Below are 20,043 nucleotides of genomic sequence, written 5' to 3'. Positions count from 1 at the left end.
AGCCTAGAAAATAGTATAATTCTTGTTTTATTACAGAATTTCTAGCTCATTTATCACGATCCTGTTCCCACTGCTCTAGATATCATAATAAACAGAACAATATACAGAAGGGTATGTTCCACTCCCAGTTTATAGTGTAAGGACCTAATGCAGAAGTCTATAAAGATAGCTAAAACTCTCTAATTCAAGTGGACTCATGATAAGGCATTAGAGTCTGGCCCCCCAGATACACAAAGACATTGACATTTTACTCTTAGCTGCCCTAGAAAAAAAATGTTGTATGAAACAATTTGTCAAGAAACACTGTAATAAATGGGTAATAAATATGGCATTTATATATGGAATGTAGTAGATCCTATCATATCATCAACTCAATTCCCCTAAAAAAATGGAGGCTATAGATGAAGGGTTTAGTCATCTCCCTTTAGTCTGTTTAGCAGCACATTACAATAGATATCTATTCATTACTTAAAGAATTTCATTTGCATAATTAGTCTTATCCTTACATAATTTCTAATTATAGCTTTTGAATTGTAAAAAAACCCTCCAAACATGCTGTTCTTGAAAAAATATTCTTTCTGATGATTTTTCCACCCTGAACAATTTGCCTTACATGGTAATATGAAATATATACATAATGTATTATTACTTTTATCTTTCTTCACAACTTCTAGTTAAGTTGCCTTCTCTCAGTCCATCAAACCTCCTGGGTTCTCACAGAAATCAATCTGGTCAATATATCACGATGGAAAATTTCTTTCCAAACCAATAGCGTCATCAAGCTAAAGCATATCACAAAGATCTTCTCATATTTAAGATGCATCTACCAAGGTTAATAGGGAGAAGAATGATACATAACAGTAAGAAAAAAAGTTAAAGCTTGACAACATATATTTCCTATGGCTATTGAGTCATCAGTAAGACACCATATAAATTGTCTGGAAAACATATTTATCAAAATCTGCTATGACAGCTCTCGAGGGAACATTTACTTTTTGCTGCTGAAGGCAGTAGCACAGTTTGCTAATAGAGAAGTCTAAAGGACAAGAAGACACAATGCACTAGATTCCTGCACAAAAAACACTCAGTTCAATCCTGCTGACTAGCTAGAAGGAAGATTTAAATATCCTTAAGAGTACTAAAATAGCTCAAAAATGGGAATACTTCAGATTTTAAAAGTAAGTGTCCAAAACAACAAAGGACTGTAAGAATCTGTATTATTAATCCGAATTTTTCTGTAGTAAAGTATTTTGTATCAGAAACCTTTGAAACAAAGTAACTTTTACTGGCATCTCCCTCCATAACGAGGGGGTTTTAGCATTCCAACTTTCAGTATATCTTAAGCTATTTTCTAAATACTAATAATGTATCCAATTCTACATTAATATGACTTTAGAGCAAACTTCTATAGCTTACAACAAATCTATGTTGCATATTTTGAGATCTTCAACCCATATTTTGAGATCAACTTACGAGACAAGCATTATAATCAGTGATAAGATACATGTTTCTGTGTGTATTTACAAATTTCTGTTACTGCATACCCTTCCTTTTTCAGACCAAAATTTCAGTACATATTCTCCAAGAAATTCCCATTACCTTTTGGGTTAGGTCAGAACAGCCTCCAACTCTCTAACAAAGCCAAACCCCCCCCCCCCCCCCCCCCCCCAAGGCGGCACACTACGCCCTCCCACCGAGGCCTTTTCCGTACTTACTGACGAGTTCCAGAACCTTCTAACCAATCAGAGCTCAGACTCAGAAACCTTCCCTTTTATGGAAGGCGGCGGCTCCAGGTCTTTCGCGCCGCAGGGCCGGTCGGAGCCGGTTTTTGCCAGCAGCCCTGCATACGGGTCCTTCGGGAAGGCAAGTGTTAGAAGAGCAAAACCTTCCTAACAGGTCTCCGCGAAACCTGCCCCAAACAGTAAATACATCTCCATACACATTACATAGTCTGTATATTTTCACAAACTTCCACAATATGCATTGAAATAATATATTGCACAGTAGTTACAGGAAAAAATAAAAAGTATTAAGCTCAAGTTCATCAAGAGGATGCTTCTTTTTGAAAAATAAAATAGATAGAATTTAACTTCCATGTGTTGATCAGAAAAAGCACTATATTTTTATTTAGAATGATGCTTGGAACTGAAATGTTTCCAACTCAGTCAATAATTAGAATGGTGAGAATCCATCATTTCACTGACGCTTACTCCTATTAGAAAAGATGGCCTATTTTAAATGTGCTCACACATATTCTTGTCAATCGGGACCTGTCATATCGAATTATTTCATTTTGTAGATCGCATGGTACCTACATGGTATTAAACAGAAAATCTCTATATAAACCTGAAAAGCAGCATTAAGAACATTTATCACAGAATTATTTTTTCCAGGGGCCCCTTTTTCACAGTGCATTAATAAAAAAAAAAAAACACAAAATCTTATTCATTATACTTAGTTTTACTTTTAGCATACAGTACTGGAAACTTATCCAACAATTACAAGTCTAAATGCAAGAGTACAGATATGTAGGCAAAGTGATAGAAATGAGAACATTTATGTATTAATTCTTTTCATATCTAGTGTTCATAGACAATAGGAGTACAATTTCAGAATTATTAGAACATGCTAAACAAGTTTTAACTGTTTATAAAAATTACTGCTGAATAGCAAATGAAATGTGAGTACACACATCCATTGTTAAATATAATAAATTAATATATAATACGCAACCTAATTTAATTCTACCACATTTTAAAACATCTTCTTAAAACTTACTTTTAAGAATCTCCAACAGTGACTTATTTTAATTTGAGAAAGGGAACTGTCAGCAACTGAAATAAAATGTACTTTATCTGCTTAAATTTACTTTAAAAGTTACAGTTCATATTTAGAACATGTGCTTTTACTTGTTCCATTCACTTTGATATGTTTGCACCAAAAATGTGATACAAATATGCTTGCCAACATTCTTAAAGGAGCAGTACAGGATACAGTGTCTTAGTCCACCCCCAATTAGCACAGCCAGCTATGTAATAGTGATGAATATCTTTTCATGACTTCTCTTAATATAGCAATCCATAGAAAGAGAGCCGGAGCTAGGTCATAAACGATTTCCTAAACCTCGATAATAAAATAGATTAACTGAATAAAATGCCTATGTGATCAGGGAGGTGGACCACGTTCCTTGCAAAGAACCCTTGTCAATATGACTAACAAAAAGTATGTGGACAGGGCATATCAACAGCAGCACCTTGGCCAAAAAACCTGCCTTTAGGAAGTGATTCAGTTTAAGATTGGCACAGATAAATTAAGTGTCCACATGTAAATGATCTATGTGTGAACTAGATTATTTTAGCTCCCATTATAGTCTATGGAGATCTAGTCAGCATAGTGATACATTTAGATAGATGCTTAACTTCACTACTCTGAAGGCTTCTGCAGAAGTCACTGATGTTAGTCCCAGTAGTACAGTGAATTAGACCTAAGTGCAATTGTTTTTGGATTGCAGTCTAAGTCTGCAATTGCTCAGTCAGCCAAAACCCCTTTGTCTCCATCTTGGTAACTCTGAATCACAAGCAAGGTAGATGGCTAACGCAGGAGCTGAACATTACTGAATGGAAGATGAAGCTTAGAAAAGGCCACATTTTGCACACTAGCATGACCAATATGTACAAACTTCTTATGAAGAAGTGACAGCCTATTGATTATTTTATTGGGCAAGGCTGCTGATGTCACTGGATTGAAAACTAATAGAAAGAACTTAGAATCAGTTTAAGAAATTGGTAGCTAATGAAGAAATGAAATAGTATACTGTAGTAGTACACCTGAAACTTAATTACAAAGAGGTTTGGGGTATGATAAAAGCTGACAGGAGAAACAAGACACATTAAAAAGAATAAATAGGAACATCCATTTTTTTTAATTCAGTAACTTCTAAATGTATAAGTGACTGCAAGCAAACACTCAAGTACCTGATCTCCCATATAATTCCACTAAACAATTACTTAAATATGATCATTGACCTTCCCCATATGTAAATTACATAGAAGAACAACATACTACAGAGCATTAACTCTTTGGCCCTGTTCTGCAATACACTAGTCCCACAATAGTTCCAAAATACATTTTAAATGCTTGAGATTTAATACATTTGTTTGCTAAATTTCTTTCACAGTAGCACCGTATAACTGATCCATTAAATGTATTTTTCATAAATACTGAATTAAATTAAAAGTAGCAAAGGGTTTCAAATTTTATCCCAGATAATATCCCAGATAGCGCAATTTGACTTATGGCTGAATCCTTATTCACTTACTTAAATCTCAATTTAAATTTTAGTATGTCAGAAAGAAAAGGAGGTGATTAAATCCAAAGAAACTGTACCATATTCAAGTATGCTGTGAGCAGGTCCAAAGTCATCAACATCACAGGGAGTCCCATTTTACACAGGTATTTATATCACTTGAAGCAAAGTGTTATCTAAGACCATACACTTATGACAGCGTTTACACTTGATTCAGTATTTGAAATACAGATATTGGCAAAGATGCTGATCTTGCAAATATTTATGCGTAACTATATACGTAAAAAGTCTCACTGAATTTCATGGGACAATTTGTACATATTTGCAGGGTTCGGGTATATCACTGATCTTCCATTCCCACACAACAAGAATTTGTTACTGATGTTTGACCTTGTTACCTACGCGTTAGGAATTTAAATCCTGCAAAAAGTATGTTTATACCGACAAGTCATACTTCTCTATGCTCTCTTCCCAGTTTTGGGCTACAGAAAGAAAATATAAAATGTGTACTATCTATCTGTATATATCTATACTTCTCTAAAATCTATCATCCATGTAATATAACAGCTATTTAAAAATGTAAATGTATTTCATACATACTATATATAAATATTTAAAATATAAGCAAAAAATGCTGTAGAATATTATATAGAGAATACATAAAGGTTATTTTTAACATCAGTTCTGATTTTTGAGCACATGAAATTTTACATTATTAACTGTTATTTTCCAGTATTAATAAACTTGTAAACCAGAGTGTAAAAATGCCTATTTGGTGGCTTTGGTGGCTTTTCTACTCACAGCAGTGACTTTTTCCTGTTATACTTACCCTTTTAATGGACACACAATATGTTACTCTGTGCCCAAGTTCACCTACTCTTTCTTTTCTCAAAAGACAAGGCACATCTGCCACCTGCTCTACTCTGTGTCCCAGCAACAACTGTCGAGCAGCAAAAAGATTGATTATCAGTCAAAAACCATTCAACAACACCAGATTTTGGTAGGTTAAGCTTGCTGATCCAGCAAGAGATGGTGTGAAATTTCCAGTAATGCGTGCCAACATTTTGGTGCTAAAAGAACAGCAGTGCATGTCACAATGAAACGCAGCCAAAGATATGCAGACAAAGCACAGAAGTTTTTGTTTTGAACTTGGCTTGAAAGAGGAAAGAGAGAGAAAGAAAAAAAAAGATGTGCTTAATGAATTTGAAAATCTACCATAACACTTGGTCACATGCATGGAGAAATTATAATAAAATTACCAGTGAAAATTTTCTAACAAGTTGTAGCAGTATCCACGTAAAAACACTGCAATAGTAATATTGTTTCAATGTTTCCTACAGCATGAAACTACAATTATATTTTATTGCACTAATTTCATTCCATGAAACAGTCAAATCCTCTCCATTATATTTTAAAGCATCTCAGTGTATCTACATCCTACACTTTTGCAAGAATAAATACAAAGATCCGTGCCTTTTACTGATACACAGGCCATTCATTATATGCATTCCAGTCAATGGATCATCTGTATCATACTCAGAATAATTTTAATATTATCAATAACAGCACATATAAAATGATGATGTAAGACACATGCTTACTGGCATAACTGATAATGTTTTATGGTAGCATGAAGAAAATAAGTATGATATAGCTTAAGTGACAAAAACCTAAATACTTTTTTTCACTTATGAATACTGCCATGAATATGCAAACATACCTTAATCATAGAGTCTACTAATTAATATTCAATTTCTATGTATAGACATATAGCTATATAATACTCGTTTTCTTAGGCAAGTTGCCGAAGTGATGAGTACTATATAGATAACTTCTTGAAATGTCATTTATATTAAGTAATATCAATAAATAAAAAAATTAGAGATCATTGTCTGAATATTTTGAAATTCAAAATGAAAGATTTAACACTAAAATATGTCTAGTAATGATTTTCAAGATAATAAATGCTATTCAAAAACTATATATAAAAAATTCAAGTGCTTGTTTCTTCAAAAAAATATGTAAGAAAAATAAACATGCCCAAAGCGCATAGAAATATAAAATAAGCACACTAGTTGAATGATTTCTCTTATTTTTCTCTTTGTTATCCTTAGTTTTTTAGAAAAAAATTATCTTATTGCATATTTTCCTTTTCCAAGATTATATAAATTAGAATATTTCATATGATGTTAAACAATTTATCCTATTTGCATTTCTCATTGGAATTATATACTGAAATTGGAGATTGATCCTGCCTACACATACAGTATTCCAATAACCATTTTGTTTTTTATAATACATTTACTAACATTAATTAAAAGTTCTTTCTCACAACTGCCAGTTGAATTAATGGTTTAATAAAATACTTGATTGGTATCTTGAGTTTGATGCTGAACACTGTTTAAGTTAATGTTATAAAATGTTTTCACGGATTTGTTGCAGAAATATTAGGATGTACACCATCATCTTAAAATAAGACTGAGAAAAACATTTACATTCACATTTAAAATGTGAATGATTCAGAAGTAGTTTTCCGCCTTTGTAGAAAAATAGCAGATAGTTACTAGATTGGTAAAGGAATGAAATGGAAAGAAAAAAAAATGTTAATAGTGGTTATACTGATGAATCTAAAATTAATAAAGTATGTTAAAGTAGATAATCCACATTGCTATATAAAACTTGCAGAATTTTTTAAATGTTTTCACAAACAGCAGACAACATTAATGAATTCAATCTTATATTCTGAATTATTTTTGCTAGTGGAAGCCTAATTAGTTATGTCTGTTAGATGTCACTGAAACTGAACAGTAAATTCAATAATCTCTTTACATTTTCACCATTTAACCTCCTGCAGGCTCCCTAATGTCTATTCAGATCTATATTAAATTAAGTACCAATGCTAATGAAGGGCAATAAACGTGGCTGTCAGTAGATTTTTCTTTCATTAAGCACATTATCCTCTTACTGAGCTGTAAATGAGTAAACATTAGTTTTGTTAAACCATGCAAAAAGACAGGATGAAAATCATTTTTAATTGTACCCCTTAAGCCATTTGCTGGGGGTTCTCTGTTTTGTTTTGTTTTTTTACCTTTGATTTTTTTGAATGGATCTAAAAAGGTCTCTCCAGTTGAAATATAAACGTCGGCATCATGGGGTATGTCTTTAGGTTCTAATGCTTCAGTGCCGTCTGCCAAGAACACTCATCGTGCAGCCATGTTCAGATTCAGCTTTTCAGTGCACTCCTCCAGCATCTAAATGAATGCAAGAGGTAAGGAATACTGATTACAACATATTTATTTTATGATCAATATTTAGTCAGAAAAATCAAAATTGGAAAGCAGAAATCCACTCTCAACTAATTTACAAACCACAGTAACTTCACTATTAGTCATTTAGTATTTTTGTGATTATTACTAGAAGTCATAGGATAACAAGATGAGAAAAACATAGTAGATAACATATAGCATTAGAAAGACTGGTTTAAAAGGATTGTGCTCTTGCCTTTTAATGCCAAATAATATTGTACATTATGAACTTCTATAACTCTTACTTTACTTAGTGTTTATAAGAATTTTTAACAATTTGCACGTTTTAGGAGTAGCGTACAAAGAAGAGTTTCATGTAAGCTTATTTTATAGCAAAAGAGAATTTACATTAGGATTTGAAGCAAAAGCTATAAATAAACTTTTTATGTGCAAGAAAACTTCCGTTAGAGGCTATTGGCTTAATTGAGAACACAGAAACTTTAGCAAAGATCTTTCTTGTGCCATTCTTGTAAGCAATGACTTTGATTACATTTGGTTGCTGTTTAATAACTTTGGATACTGCAGATGCCTTCTGGGCATGCTAGAGTTTTGAAAAAGAGAGCATTCTGTTGAAAAAAAATCCAGTTTAGGATACTAAAAAAGAATCTAATATATTTAGTCTTTCTTTTTTTTTTTTTTTAGAACTTTTATAATAATTATGTAAAAAGACAATCAGCCATTATACTTCTACACAGTTTAAGAATTTAATTCCTAGGACTGACATTAAAATATAGAAAATATGGAGAAATTGGTTGTTTTAAGTGAAATAGATTTAATCTACCCCAAACTGAGTTTACTTGGAACTTTCTAGAATACTTGGAAAGCAGTTGTATAACTCCACTATGAATTCTTTTTATGAAATATCTTAAGTTCACAAGAAAATAAATCACCTAATTTTTAAAAGTATCTCTCAGAAACAATCAGCATAATTAACTATTGAAAAAATTGTAATTGATTCTAAGAAAATTTATACTTCAAAGTGCTTTCAGAGGACACTATGTAAGTTATCGCTTCCAGCTGAAAAAGTAAGAGCTGATGAGACAGTCATTACTCAGGCAAAATTTCAATCAAATTGACAGGAGTTATGCCTGTACAATGACTGCAGAGTAGGGCTTATTGTTAATTGTTTCTGTTTCCCAGATTGCAAAATATATGCAATAAAACTGGCAGAATAAAATTAAATAAATATTCAATAAAGAAAAAAATATTACTATTTTAAAAGGCTCAGAGCACAAACAACTTGTGTATAATACCACTCTAAGGCTATGCTTAGCAAAAAAATAAATAAATAAAATGCATATTTATAAGAAAATGTCATGTTTCTGCTAAAACATTTGGGACATACAGTCTCAGTCCTACTCTGCAACAAGAGGTTCGCAAGCAGAACTCAAAACTGTCTTGAGGCCTAAGATTTTAATTTCTCTCCCATGAAAATCCTTGGAAATTTTTCCATTCACTTCAATGAGCACTGAATCGATACTTTACTCAAAAAATATTGGCATGTAGTTAAACTTACATTTTAGATATTTTAGAATTTCCACATTTCTTGAATGACAAAATGACTATGTAAGTATCCTAACATTTTGGTCTTCTTTTTTAGCAGTCTCTAATATAAGCCATGCTATTAAATCAAGGTAGCTATGTCTGTGTTGAGTACTCAACCATAAGAATAAGAAAGTCAGAATCTGGCCCCTTTAAAAAGTTACTATAAATTTTCTTTTTGGCTTAACTATTCTAAACTTTCATATACTGGGGGACAAACATGTTAGAATACACATTTTATCGTACACATTTAGCAATTACAAATACTATAATAGTGTTGGATTCAGCACTTCAAACAAACATTTAGAAAAAATAAATTTGGAGCCATTTAGATCCTGACTGCTTGAGGTCATGTCTGCACACAAACATGGGGATACCATCATACCTATCATCATCTAGGTCTGTCTGAATTAACACCAATTTCTTTACTCAAAACAGAAGACACTGCCAACAGAAAGCTTTTGATGAGGAGATATAAATTAAGCACACTAAAATACACTTTGGTTCACCAGGTCTTCATTTTAATCACCTTTATGGTACATTGCAAAATCCAAGTGTTCTCCGGGCTTTTTCCAGACAGACAGAATCAATTCATTCTTGGTTTAATTGTGGAGAATTGTTTTCTTCTTTACAGAAAGACAACCTAAGAGATATTACCTGATCTATTATTAGGCATATAAAAAATTCGTAAGGCAAACTGGGATGCCTGATTTTTGTCATTGCAATTGTTTTCAGAAATGTTTGATGAAATCAACAGAGTTTTAAAAAACATACTCAGAGAAATTGATTATTTAAAAAATTCTTAACCAAAATTAGCAAGATCTGTTTCAGAATATCAGCTGAATCATCATTACAAGGGGACTGAGCAGCAGCAGTCATGATTAAAAGCAACGGAGAAGAGCTTTGATTACCTTAGTTGACCTGTGGGAGCACTTTCGGTCTGTTTCTCTTGGATGGTTATATAAGGCAGAAATTTTCTGTACTGCTTGATTTGTAGCTGTCTAAGTCTGATACTCCATCACAGCTCTGAACTGATTTTGTCTGATGTGTAGAACAATCCTAAAGTCTTGACCTTCTTGTTACCACTGCTGATTGCAGACGAATGTTGTGGGCAAACAGAAGTTGTCTAGACCTTTGCTTTCCTTCAGTATTTTTAACAGCTATTCTCACGTACGCAGAGAGACATTTTCTGAAATAGAAATATATCTTTTTGTTCTGGCCTTTCAGTTAGTTTAAATAAGTAATGATTGACGGTAAGGAGCTAGGAAAATCTGATCAATGAAAAGCATGCAACAACTTAATTAAAGCTGGAAAACACCTTATGAAACCGTGCTAATAGTTTCATCCTGTTTCTTATTTCCGCAAACAATAATATTATTTCAGAATTTAGTTCAATTAATCTTTGCATAAGATAGGACCAGAACTGGAATTGTAGAAAATGCTGTAGGACAGGATCATTGTGAACTATGGTAGCTATCATCTCAGCTATACTACACTGCACTAGCATTGAGTCTTTGTTCATCTGCCTTCATATAAAATGAACATTAGATTCTCTCATAAAATTTAAAAAAAGTTTTATTTGCATAAAAACATTAACAATAATGAGGAAAAAAGCCTTCAACTTTCAGTTTGAGGGTAATATTAATGGGACAAAACTAACTTATACCTCAGGCCAAAAGTCTGGATGGAATATTGACTCATATGGAGATCGTATAATCCAATTTTATCCAATCCTTTGGAGGATCTTAATCACCACTATTAAAACTGAGCCAACAGCAATATCAAAGCTCAAGAAGAAGCAAGAAAGGAACTGGATGAGCTCAAGTCCTCATTCTTTCTCTATATTTGTGTAACTTTTAGGTGTCATAATGTTTCCATTGCAAATTACATAAATGATGTCACAGTGAATGTGAACTACAGAATCTGTCTGCATGGCTTGCAGTATGTTTGCTATAGAAATCCTTAAACTAAAATACTATATATATAGGAACCCTAAATATTGGAGTTCAATCAAAGAAAACTCTTTTTAGTATTACAACTCTAAACACATAAATACTGTTTTGAATATTGACTAGTGAAAGGAAAAGGACATTAATTTTTTGGAAGCAGTCATCTTCCTACAAGGCTCTTGTTAGCCATTTCAAGGGCAGAGAATTACTACAAAGCCAGAAAAAAATTTGTTTATGCAATACAATCTATTAGATATCATTATTGATTCTGTAGATAAAACTTTTTCTGTATTTCTACTTATTATTGCATCAACTACTTTGATGAAATATTAACATTACTGTTAGCATTAACTGGTAATTACCTGTTGTTTACATATAGCAACAAAAGTAAGATGTAAATGGTCTGGTGTAGCAAAGGGCTGTTACTCTTCAACAATACATGGTCCCTACCTCCTATCACTAAGTTACATGATGCAAGGAAAATACTTACAAGACTATTGATCCCCAGTCTTTGTCCAGCTTTTTGTGTTTATGCATACAGTGTATGTAAACCTGAGGGTACTGTTGCATACACTCCAATTCTTTAACTGAGATGATTGTTTCAAAATGATCAGCATGCAATTACCAACAGCAATCTTACTCTTGCACTGCTAAACTGTTTTATACTTTAAGAAAACTCAAATTTAGATATAATTCTGGTGCCCATGCTTCTGGAGAATCAACACCATAAAATGAAAGTCTAAATATGTGCAAATCTCATAAAAGCCTTATTATGAAATGCTGTTTAGTAGTCAGGAAAAATGGCTTGGTACTCCTTATTAAAGCAATTTTCCTATTTAGTCAATAGTATATTTAGCTATCTGCATAATCTGTCCAAGGTGGCACATATATGTTTGGATATGTTTGTGGATATATTTGTGGCACAAGTAAAAATCTCCAGACAGAGATACAGAGAGAAAAGGTAACCAAAAATTTAAGCAGGATAAGAAATTAAAAAAATAAAAACCTTAAGAGCACTAACTTTTCCCATTTACAAGCAATTAAGCTGTTGTTTGTTCATGATGTAAGCACTGAAGTCTTAAGAAACTGATTTGTAATTATTACAAAAATAAATTTTACTCTCATGCCTGTTGAATTTATTTGGCTATATTAGTTCAAAAATTTATTCTGTTTTTCTACTGCAATTTTCTAATTATTTATTAATATTTAGCTAGAACACATTTCAACATATTTCCTCTTTAAATAGAAAACAACAGTATATTAAAGAAAAGTAAATAGTCCATTCAGTTTTCTGAGATGCGAGTCTGCATAAGGCTAATAATTTTTTCCATAAGTGAACAATACAGTTACTTTAACAGGCCTTGGTTCAGTAACAACTATACAGGTCAAAGTTATCACACAGTTTTGGATGTGAATTCAACAGCAGGATAATGACAGTTGCCAACGATTTGTACTTGCTGTTGCTTAGTACCAGTGTTGCCTGTCAAATTGTCTCTTTTTCTTATACAGAAGCCATGGAATTTTTATGGATAGCAATTACTTACAATATACAATGAAGTACATCAGATGTAACAACCACCCTTTAGCCCTTCATTATTTGGTCGTCTCTTTGTTATATCTAGTCATCCATTTTCACCTAAATTATTTATTTATACCGCATATTTGTCAAGCATGTATTTTTTGCTTTAAATTTTTCAGTAGTTGTTGAAAATAGAGTGATTTATTTTAATATTCTCACATCTACATTTACATATTTAAATTTACCTTATTTTTATTTTTGCAATTGTACTTCTTGCATTTCTCAGAACAAGCACTATCTGTATAGCAAAGGCAATTTATTTATCTACAAAATATATTAAAAATTAAAATAATGGCAATATCAAATCTTAACTACAATGGAGGGGTTAAGCAAACCTTATATTTATTTGTTTTCAGTTTGCATTGTTAAAATATCTTTCTCCAGCAACCATATGTGTTTCATATTTATTTGCTCTTACATTACTGTTGCACAACATGCATGTATGCTCCAGATAACCTTATAAAAGTTATAAGTAATGTTTAATATATAGTTTTATATGTTTAAAAATATATAATATATAAGTATAAATTCTTATATTGACAGGTGAGAACATTTTAGCAAATTTTAGCAGTTTATAATTTATCATTTTATTAATGGTGTACATAATCACCATTATACTGGCAGTGTTTCGTGAGTTATGATCCTGAAACATTTTCTGGGACAGACTTGCATCAACATCATCATAACATTTGTGAAAATTCTAAATTTAATTTTAGTATACAGGAAATCCACAGTATTCATCATTTATGTGATATAAAACATAGCTTAACCGCAACACAGCTTTGTAAATTTAAAAGATTTAGGAAACTGTCTGATAATAATTCACACAATAAAGGACAGCTTTACATACATAATCTCTATCACTTTGGGAAGGACCCTCTCCAACAAATACTGCCATAAACCTCACACCTGGCTAACTACTGCCAAGTAAATCTAACTATTCCTGATTCATATAACAGTTGGAAAGCAAAAGTGATGGTTGTTTGATATACCAGTTATTAGGAATGTCAGATCTTCTCTTCTTCTAATGCTCTTTCCCATTATGGTTTATCACAGAACTACAGTCCATGCTAAATGAGTATGTCCTAAGGAATAACGTAGTATGTACATGCTGTGTGTGAAACTCACGTCCCACTGAAATTGTTGGGAGTTTTGCCAGCGGCTTGAATGAAAATTTTTCCCAGATCTCTGGGCTGATGAATGGAAGGAAACTGCTTCCCCTTTTTCTCTCACTTCCCCTACTGAAACCCAGGCATCCCATAGACCTTTGGCTGTGAAAGATTTTTTTGTCAGTACCCCAACTACAAGGGAAGAAACTATACTGCTCAATTTGGCAAATGGTGCCTAATGCAGAAGAAAGCATTTTATCAATAATCTTTGCATAACACAAAAATCTGATAGCTTTTACTATCTCATCTTGCTTAGTCAATAAACTAGGCAGCACCCAATACACCTGTTATGTCTCCCCCAAGCGACAGAGAAATGAGATTATCTTTCAGGACTGGGAACAGACAAAATCTGCTCTGAAGAATGAAGCTTCCAGGGTAGGGAAGAGAAATCAATGTGAAAAATGAGGACATACTTTTCCTTGACCTCATGGAAGGATTGTGAAGATTAACTGACATTTGCAGAGTGTTTTAGAAACAATAAGAGCTCACAAGGAAATGAATAATCCATTCATTAAAGAAGTTTTACTAGCTAAATAGATAATAAGGTATATAAAAAGATGTAAAATTTCTAAACTCAGGTGTCACTTATATTTGCTGATCTTGGATAAAGTGGCTATCATCTGCTCCTATGCTTCTCTATAGTTTATGAACAGAGAAAAAAAAGGGTAACAGCACTTGGGATCTTAAATGGCTGTAAGGACCCTGAGTACATCCCCCCTCTGGGGGGGTTGACTGCTGGGCTCAGGGCCAGCTTAGAGATAGAGCAGCTGAGGACTGTCCCTCCTTCCCTCTGGTGGCCATGGAGGAGCTGCCAGACAGCTCTGTGGGGAGGCCTCAGCCAGGGCTGACTCCTGCTTCTTGTGGGAGCTGCTTTTAAGCTGAAGCTCTAGTGCTTGGCCTTGCCTGAGCTTCAGCTGCACCTGTGTCACAGCCGTGCCTGTGCTTGGCTGTGGGCCAACAGATCTGGACCTGGACCCTGACCCACGGATTGACTTCCCGGCTTGACCTGGCAATCTCTGGGTTGTGTATTAGCCTGGTTACCATCACCAAACCTGATCTGGACCCTGACTTGCTGATGTACAATCTTGGCTTGACCTTGGACTTGCCTTATCACCACAGACTTGTCTGATGAACCGGACTGTCAGCTGAACCTGGCTGCCCCCCTTGGCCTGCCCTGCTTGCCTCGTTCAGGTACTGCAGGACTGGGCCCTTTTTGGCAAGATCCCAGCCCTGCCAGCCTTGCTAGCAGACTCAGCTCCTACTCCCCCACCCTCGCTGGACTCTGACAACGACTTCCAAGACACAGTGAGATTTCTTCCCTTGAATAAATGTATGCAGTATCTTGCAATTTGTAATCATTCTTATATTTTCATTGATATAAAAATATAGTGTATCCTCCTGACTGAAATCAATTATTAGCACCATGACTTGGCATTCCGGTTTGCCATATGACTGAAAAGGAAGAACTAATATCTAATGAGGTGAAGAAATGTGAGAAGACAAAATTATTTTGAGGATTCCAGTACTATGAAGTCAGCTGCAGATGGATCCAAAGTCAAGGGTTCACAAAAACTGAAATGACTAAAATTTTAAATACAGACAAAGTATTCTATCAATAGTGTTTTGAGATATTTTTCCCTTTATTTGAGTGAAACTGAGAATATATTATATTGAGAAAGCAAAAAACTATTTTAACTATTTTAGTTCTCTTCATCTTTAGTCTGAGACTGATGCTAGTAAAATGTTTTACTCAATTTTATCTTGCTACAAAGTAGCAAATTAAATTTATCACAAACTTATCACAACTTATAGAAAACATCACAAAGTAGCAAATTAAACATCTTACCTTGGCAAATGACATGAGTGAAAAGTTGCAGTGGCTTTACTTAAATTTTTTTGCCAATGTAGGTTGTGCATCCATGTGGCATGAAGACATTTATAAAGTTAAGAGCTCATCATATTTCTGTGATTATGCACATGCCATATGGCATATTTCCTGAGCACTTCTTAGATGTCTGTTGTTTGCCATTTCCTGTTTAGAAGTACAAAAGATTGTAATTAAAATGAAAGCATAAGCTTTTTTTTCTAATAGGTAAGACTGGTGGTTAAATGGTGATTAGAAAATTGAATCTATCTTGTAGTATAATCTTATCTACAGCTTTCATGAACATAGTGGGTTTTAGAAAGTTTCATTTGGATGCATGTATATTTTGTTTGTTTCTCCTTTTAGAGGAGCAGGATTTCAAATTAAAAAGGAAATTTGGAGGCTATGAATAGAGAGAGAAAAGATATTTTCTCTGGACTTAGATTAATATGATTATCTATTCATATAATCAAATAAGAAGCTGCTGAATTACAGATTTTAAATAAAACCACCACTTTTCCCTACTGCTCCCTGTCTCCTCTATGCATATTAGAATGGAACAAGTACTGTGTTTCAAAAGTTGTTTCTACAAAGAAGTCAGCAAGAACTCAGGAACCTTCTAATTTTTTTTTTTCCTTTTAATAGGGATGCTTTTTTTTTTATTTAGAAAAAAATCTAATCAACTTTCATATGAAGTGATCTGAATCCAGATTAGAGTTTTACATTAACCTAAAATAGATCACTGGCTTTTGGACATATATACTGTCTAATATGTTATCTAATATTTTACCTATAATTGCTTGACACAGACTGGTCAGTTGAGAAATTCTAAAATTAAATTTTTTTATGCGTGAGATTTGCCACCTTATGAGCAAGTTACCTGCAGGAATGAACCTTTCATTTTCAGTGTTACTGTAAAAGCTGTACTGACAAAAATTTACAAAGGAAGCACAAGCTCTTAAAGTGCTTGCTTTAAAATCACATAAAAATCCACATTTGGATATATATGTTTTTATTTTAATGAAAAGAAACAAAGTACAGTATACACAGTCAGCTAGTCGACTATACAATTTATCTGAGACAAAAGTTTATGAATTGGTCCCTTGAACAATTTAGCACTTACAGTGCTAAACAAAACTCATAGTAGCAGTAAATGCTAAAGCAAAACTAAAGCAGGTCTTTACGGTTTAAGAGCTATTTCCTGCAAATACTTATGCAGCTGCTTAACATAAAGAATAACAGTGTATCCATTAACTTCAGTGAGAATAGAAACATAGATACTTCCTTACAGGATCAAGGCCCTGTTGTGCATTTCTTAAATAGTTGTTTGAAAGTATATTAAATCAGTATTTTCAGGGTCTACAAAATGTAGGCATGCCATCATGTCATATAAATCACTAAGACAAGATTTAAGCATGGTAGATATCTCTATTATTTGTTGATATAGCTATATATAAACAGTGCATATAATTCTCTCTGTGAGATTACTAACACACTGTAACTCTACATAGGGGAAACAAAAATTCAGTTGTGAATAGTTTTATATGCCTTCAGGAGTGCAGACCATGGCTCAAGTTCAGTTTGTTGATGCTTAACAGACAATCCACTGCTGAAAGACTTTTGCTCATACACACAATAAGTATAAATACAACCAATTATTTGAGGGTTTTCATGACTAACAGAAAGTCAGGCTGTAGAGACGAGATAATTGGCTTGGTGGATGAGATGGGATGAAATGAGATGAGATGACTGGTTTAGTGCATGAGGGGAGAGCAGTGGATGTTGTATGTCTCTTCTTCATTATGGCTTTTGACATTGTCTTCCATAACATCCTCACAGAAAACCTGGTGCAGTATGGACAAGATTAGGGCACAGTAAGGTGGTTTGAAAAGCAGCTGAACTGTGGGGCTCAGAGGGTTGCGATGAGCGGCATGAAGTCCAGCTGGAGGTCAGTCACTAGTAGTGTCCATGAGGGGTCAATACTGTTTAACATCTTCATTAATGATCTGGGCGATGGGACCACGTGCTCCCTCAGTGAGTTTGCAGGCAATACAAAACTGGGAGGAGTGCCTGATTCACCAGATGGTTGTGAAGCCATTCAGAGGGACCTCAACAGACTGGAGAAATGGGCAGAGAGGAACCTCATGAAGGGCTCAGCAAGGGGAAATGCAGAGTCCTGCACTTTGAGTAATGTGCCCCTTTTATGTATTTCAACCTTCAAACATTTTTGGTGATGTGTTATCCTGAGACAGCTTTATTATGTGCTGACTGTTACAAATTTTACTCAGTCTTAGCTCAGCATTGGTGATAAAGCAGTATGATCTGATGGCTAGCTGACATCAAAATAGACAGACTCTTCCATCTCTTCCCCCCTGTCCTGGACAAGTTCTCCTGCCTTCTTCTCAATGCTGGCACTGATGCATGACAAATCTGTTCAGGGGAGCTAAATCAGCAAAAACTGTAATTTTTTCTAGTAGAATTAGATTTTTTGTTCATTTATCTCTGTGAATTATTTCACTATGTGGTCACATAAATGGCAGTGCAGATGCAAGGGAAGCAGAAGGAGTTAGTGACTGGAGATGCAGGGAAAAGGGAATGGCAGAAGAATTTTATCACTTTTAGTGGCAATTAGAGATAGCATAGCTGTATCTTCAAACTACACCTCCAGTTGAAACTGGAAAGACAACAGAAATTTTGCTTAAGCTAGAACTAAAGATTATATATAATACAGGAATATATAATTAAGTGGTATTAGAAGTATAGGTAGTAAAAGTGCCTGACATTCTTTACTGTAATGCTAAAATGCATTTTAAAACTTGCTTTCATACTTAGAAAGTACTTTCATCTTAAAAAGAAACTACATAATGGAAAAATGGTATGATAAACTACACTCTGCCTCTAAAGAAAATAAGCAAAAAGTCGATTAGCCCAGTGCCCCCTTTCAACAAACATATGGGAACACATCCAATTATCATGAAAAAGCCAATTAAAATAGAATGAATAATCTAAATACCAAAACTAAATATTTTGTTTGATAATTACATTTATCAAGAAGCTACCGCTAACATAAACTGTGAAATACTGTCTATTTGTCATGTTTACAAGCATCACAGACACCAAAGTTGTTGCTCCATTATCTTCATATGTATTGCAGTTTGCCTTAGCAAGTAACCAATGCAACATTAAACATGCCTGGGTTCTGATAAGTTCTGATAAACATCTGAATATTTGGTTTAAGTAAATCAGAATAAAGATCAAGTTTAAACAACAAAAGGAATCCTATTTTTTCTTTTCATTGTAAGAATATCAAAAAAAGAACTGAAGGAATGTATGGCTTTATATGCATGTTTAACAGCATAAGATTACGCAGAACGTGAATGTATGTTCAAGAGGATAGAACAAAAAGAAGTCATTTTGTTTGAAAAATCTGCATGCAATCTAGGCATAACTGCAATTTTAATAATGAGAGAGTGGATGGGTATTGAAACTGTCATGTCAGACATGAAAAATGGAAAGGCTTTAATATGGCTGTCCTTCCTTTCTGAGTTGCAGAGTTATACCGAGAATAATGTGCACCCCAGAGAAGCTGGCCTTTCTTAGAATCTCAAGGAGCATGATGCCAGTATACTAATTAAGTCTGAGCCTACAGGACACAACGGGGATTAAAATGACAACATATGAAAACATTTACTGTGGAATGCACTGGCATACAACTGGAGAAAAACGAGCTGAATTTTTAGATGTGTATCTTTTAAACTTGAACAAAGTTGGACTTTGGCCACATAAGAGCATAAATAAGACTCATTAAAATGAACATGAGGCCTCAGTGTTAAGGACATCATGTTACTCGTCCATCCTATTCATGCTACCTTTTCCATTTGCAGTAAAATAGTATGGGAATTAAGCCTTTTATAGCACAGCTTCTGAAAGGAAATCTCTCTAAGATGAAAATGTGGATTAGAATATACCATACTGACAGAGCATTACCACACAGTGTTAGTTTACTGATAAATTAGATCCTTAATTTCAAACTATAGCGTGCTAGTAACTATATATTGTTGGTCCTTGGAATAATTATACAAAAACATAAAAAATTCACATCTCAGAGGATTTACCATGTGAAGGATTTCCCTATACTAGTGCTGCTTCTTGTAATCTTTTCACTCCACTAATGGCCACTGTCAGAGACAGAAGGCTAAGTTCACATGAACCCTTTATGAATGCTCTTAGGTTCTTATGCGCAAAGACCAAAACAGATTTAGACAGTAGCCTGTTGTAGGGTTTGCCACCATGAGGAAACACTCTTCTCCCTATTCACTCTCACTAATA

The 20,043-nt window shown here is 33.9% G+C and overlaps 1 protein-coding gene across 1 annotated transcript in view; it reads right to left on the bottom strand.

The window, feature by feature from the left end:
- DCDC1 (doublecortin domain containing 1) overlaps positions 1 to 20,043 on the bottom strand; it is a 41,144-nt gene that overhangs the window by 16,200 nt on the left and 4,901 nt on the right. Inside the window, 4 exon segments of the mRNA XM_067295350.1 lie at positions 7,395 to 7,584; positions 8,051 to 8,177; positions 10,065 to 10,089; positions 10,092 to 10,212. Coding sequence (XP_067151451.1) covers positions 7,395 to 7,584; positions 8,051 to 8,177; positions 10,065 to 10,089; positions 10,092 to 10,212 — 463 coding nt within the window.

This window comes from Apteryx mantelli, chromosome 4, assembly GCF_036417845.1.
Source record: "Apteryx mantelli isolate bAptMan1 chromosome 4, bAptMan1.hap1, whole genome shotgun sequence".
NCBI lineage: Eukaryota > Metazoa > Chordata > Aves > Apterygiformes > Apterygidae > Apteryx > Apteryx mantelli.
Note: the sequence above shows the minus strand (reverse complement) of the source record. Positions and strands in the feature narration are given on the sequence as shown.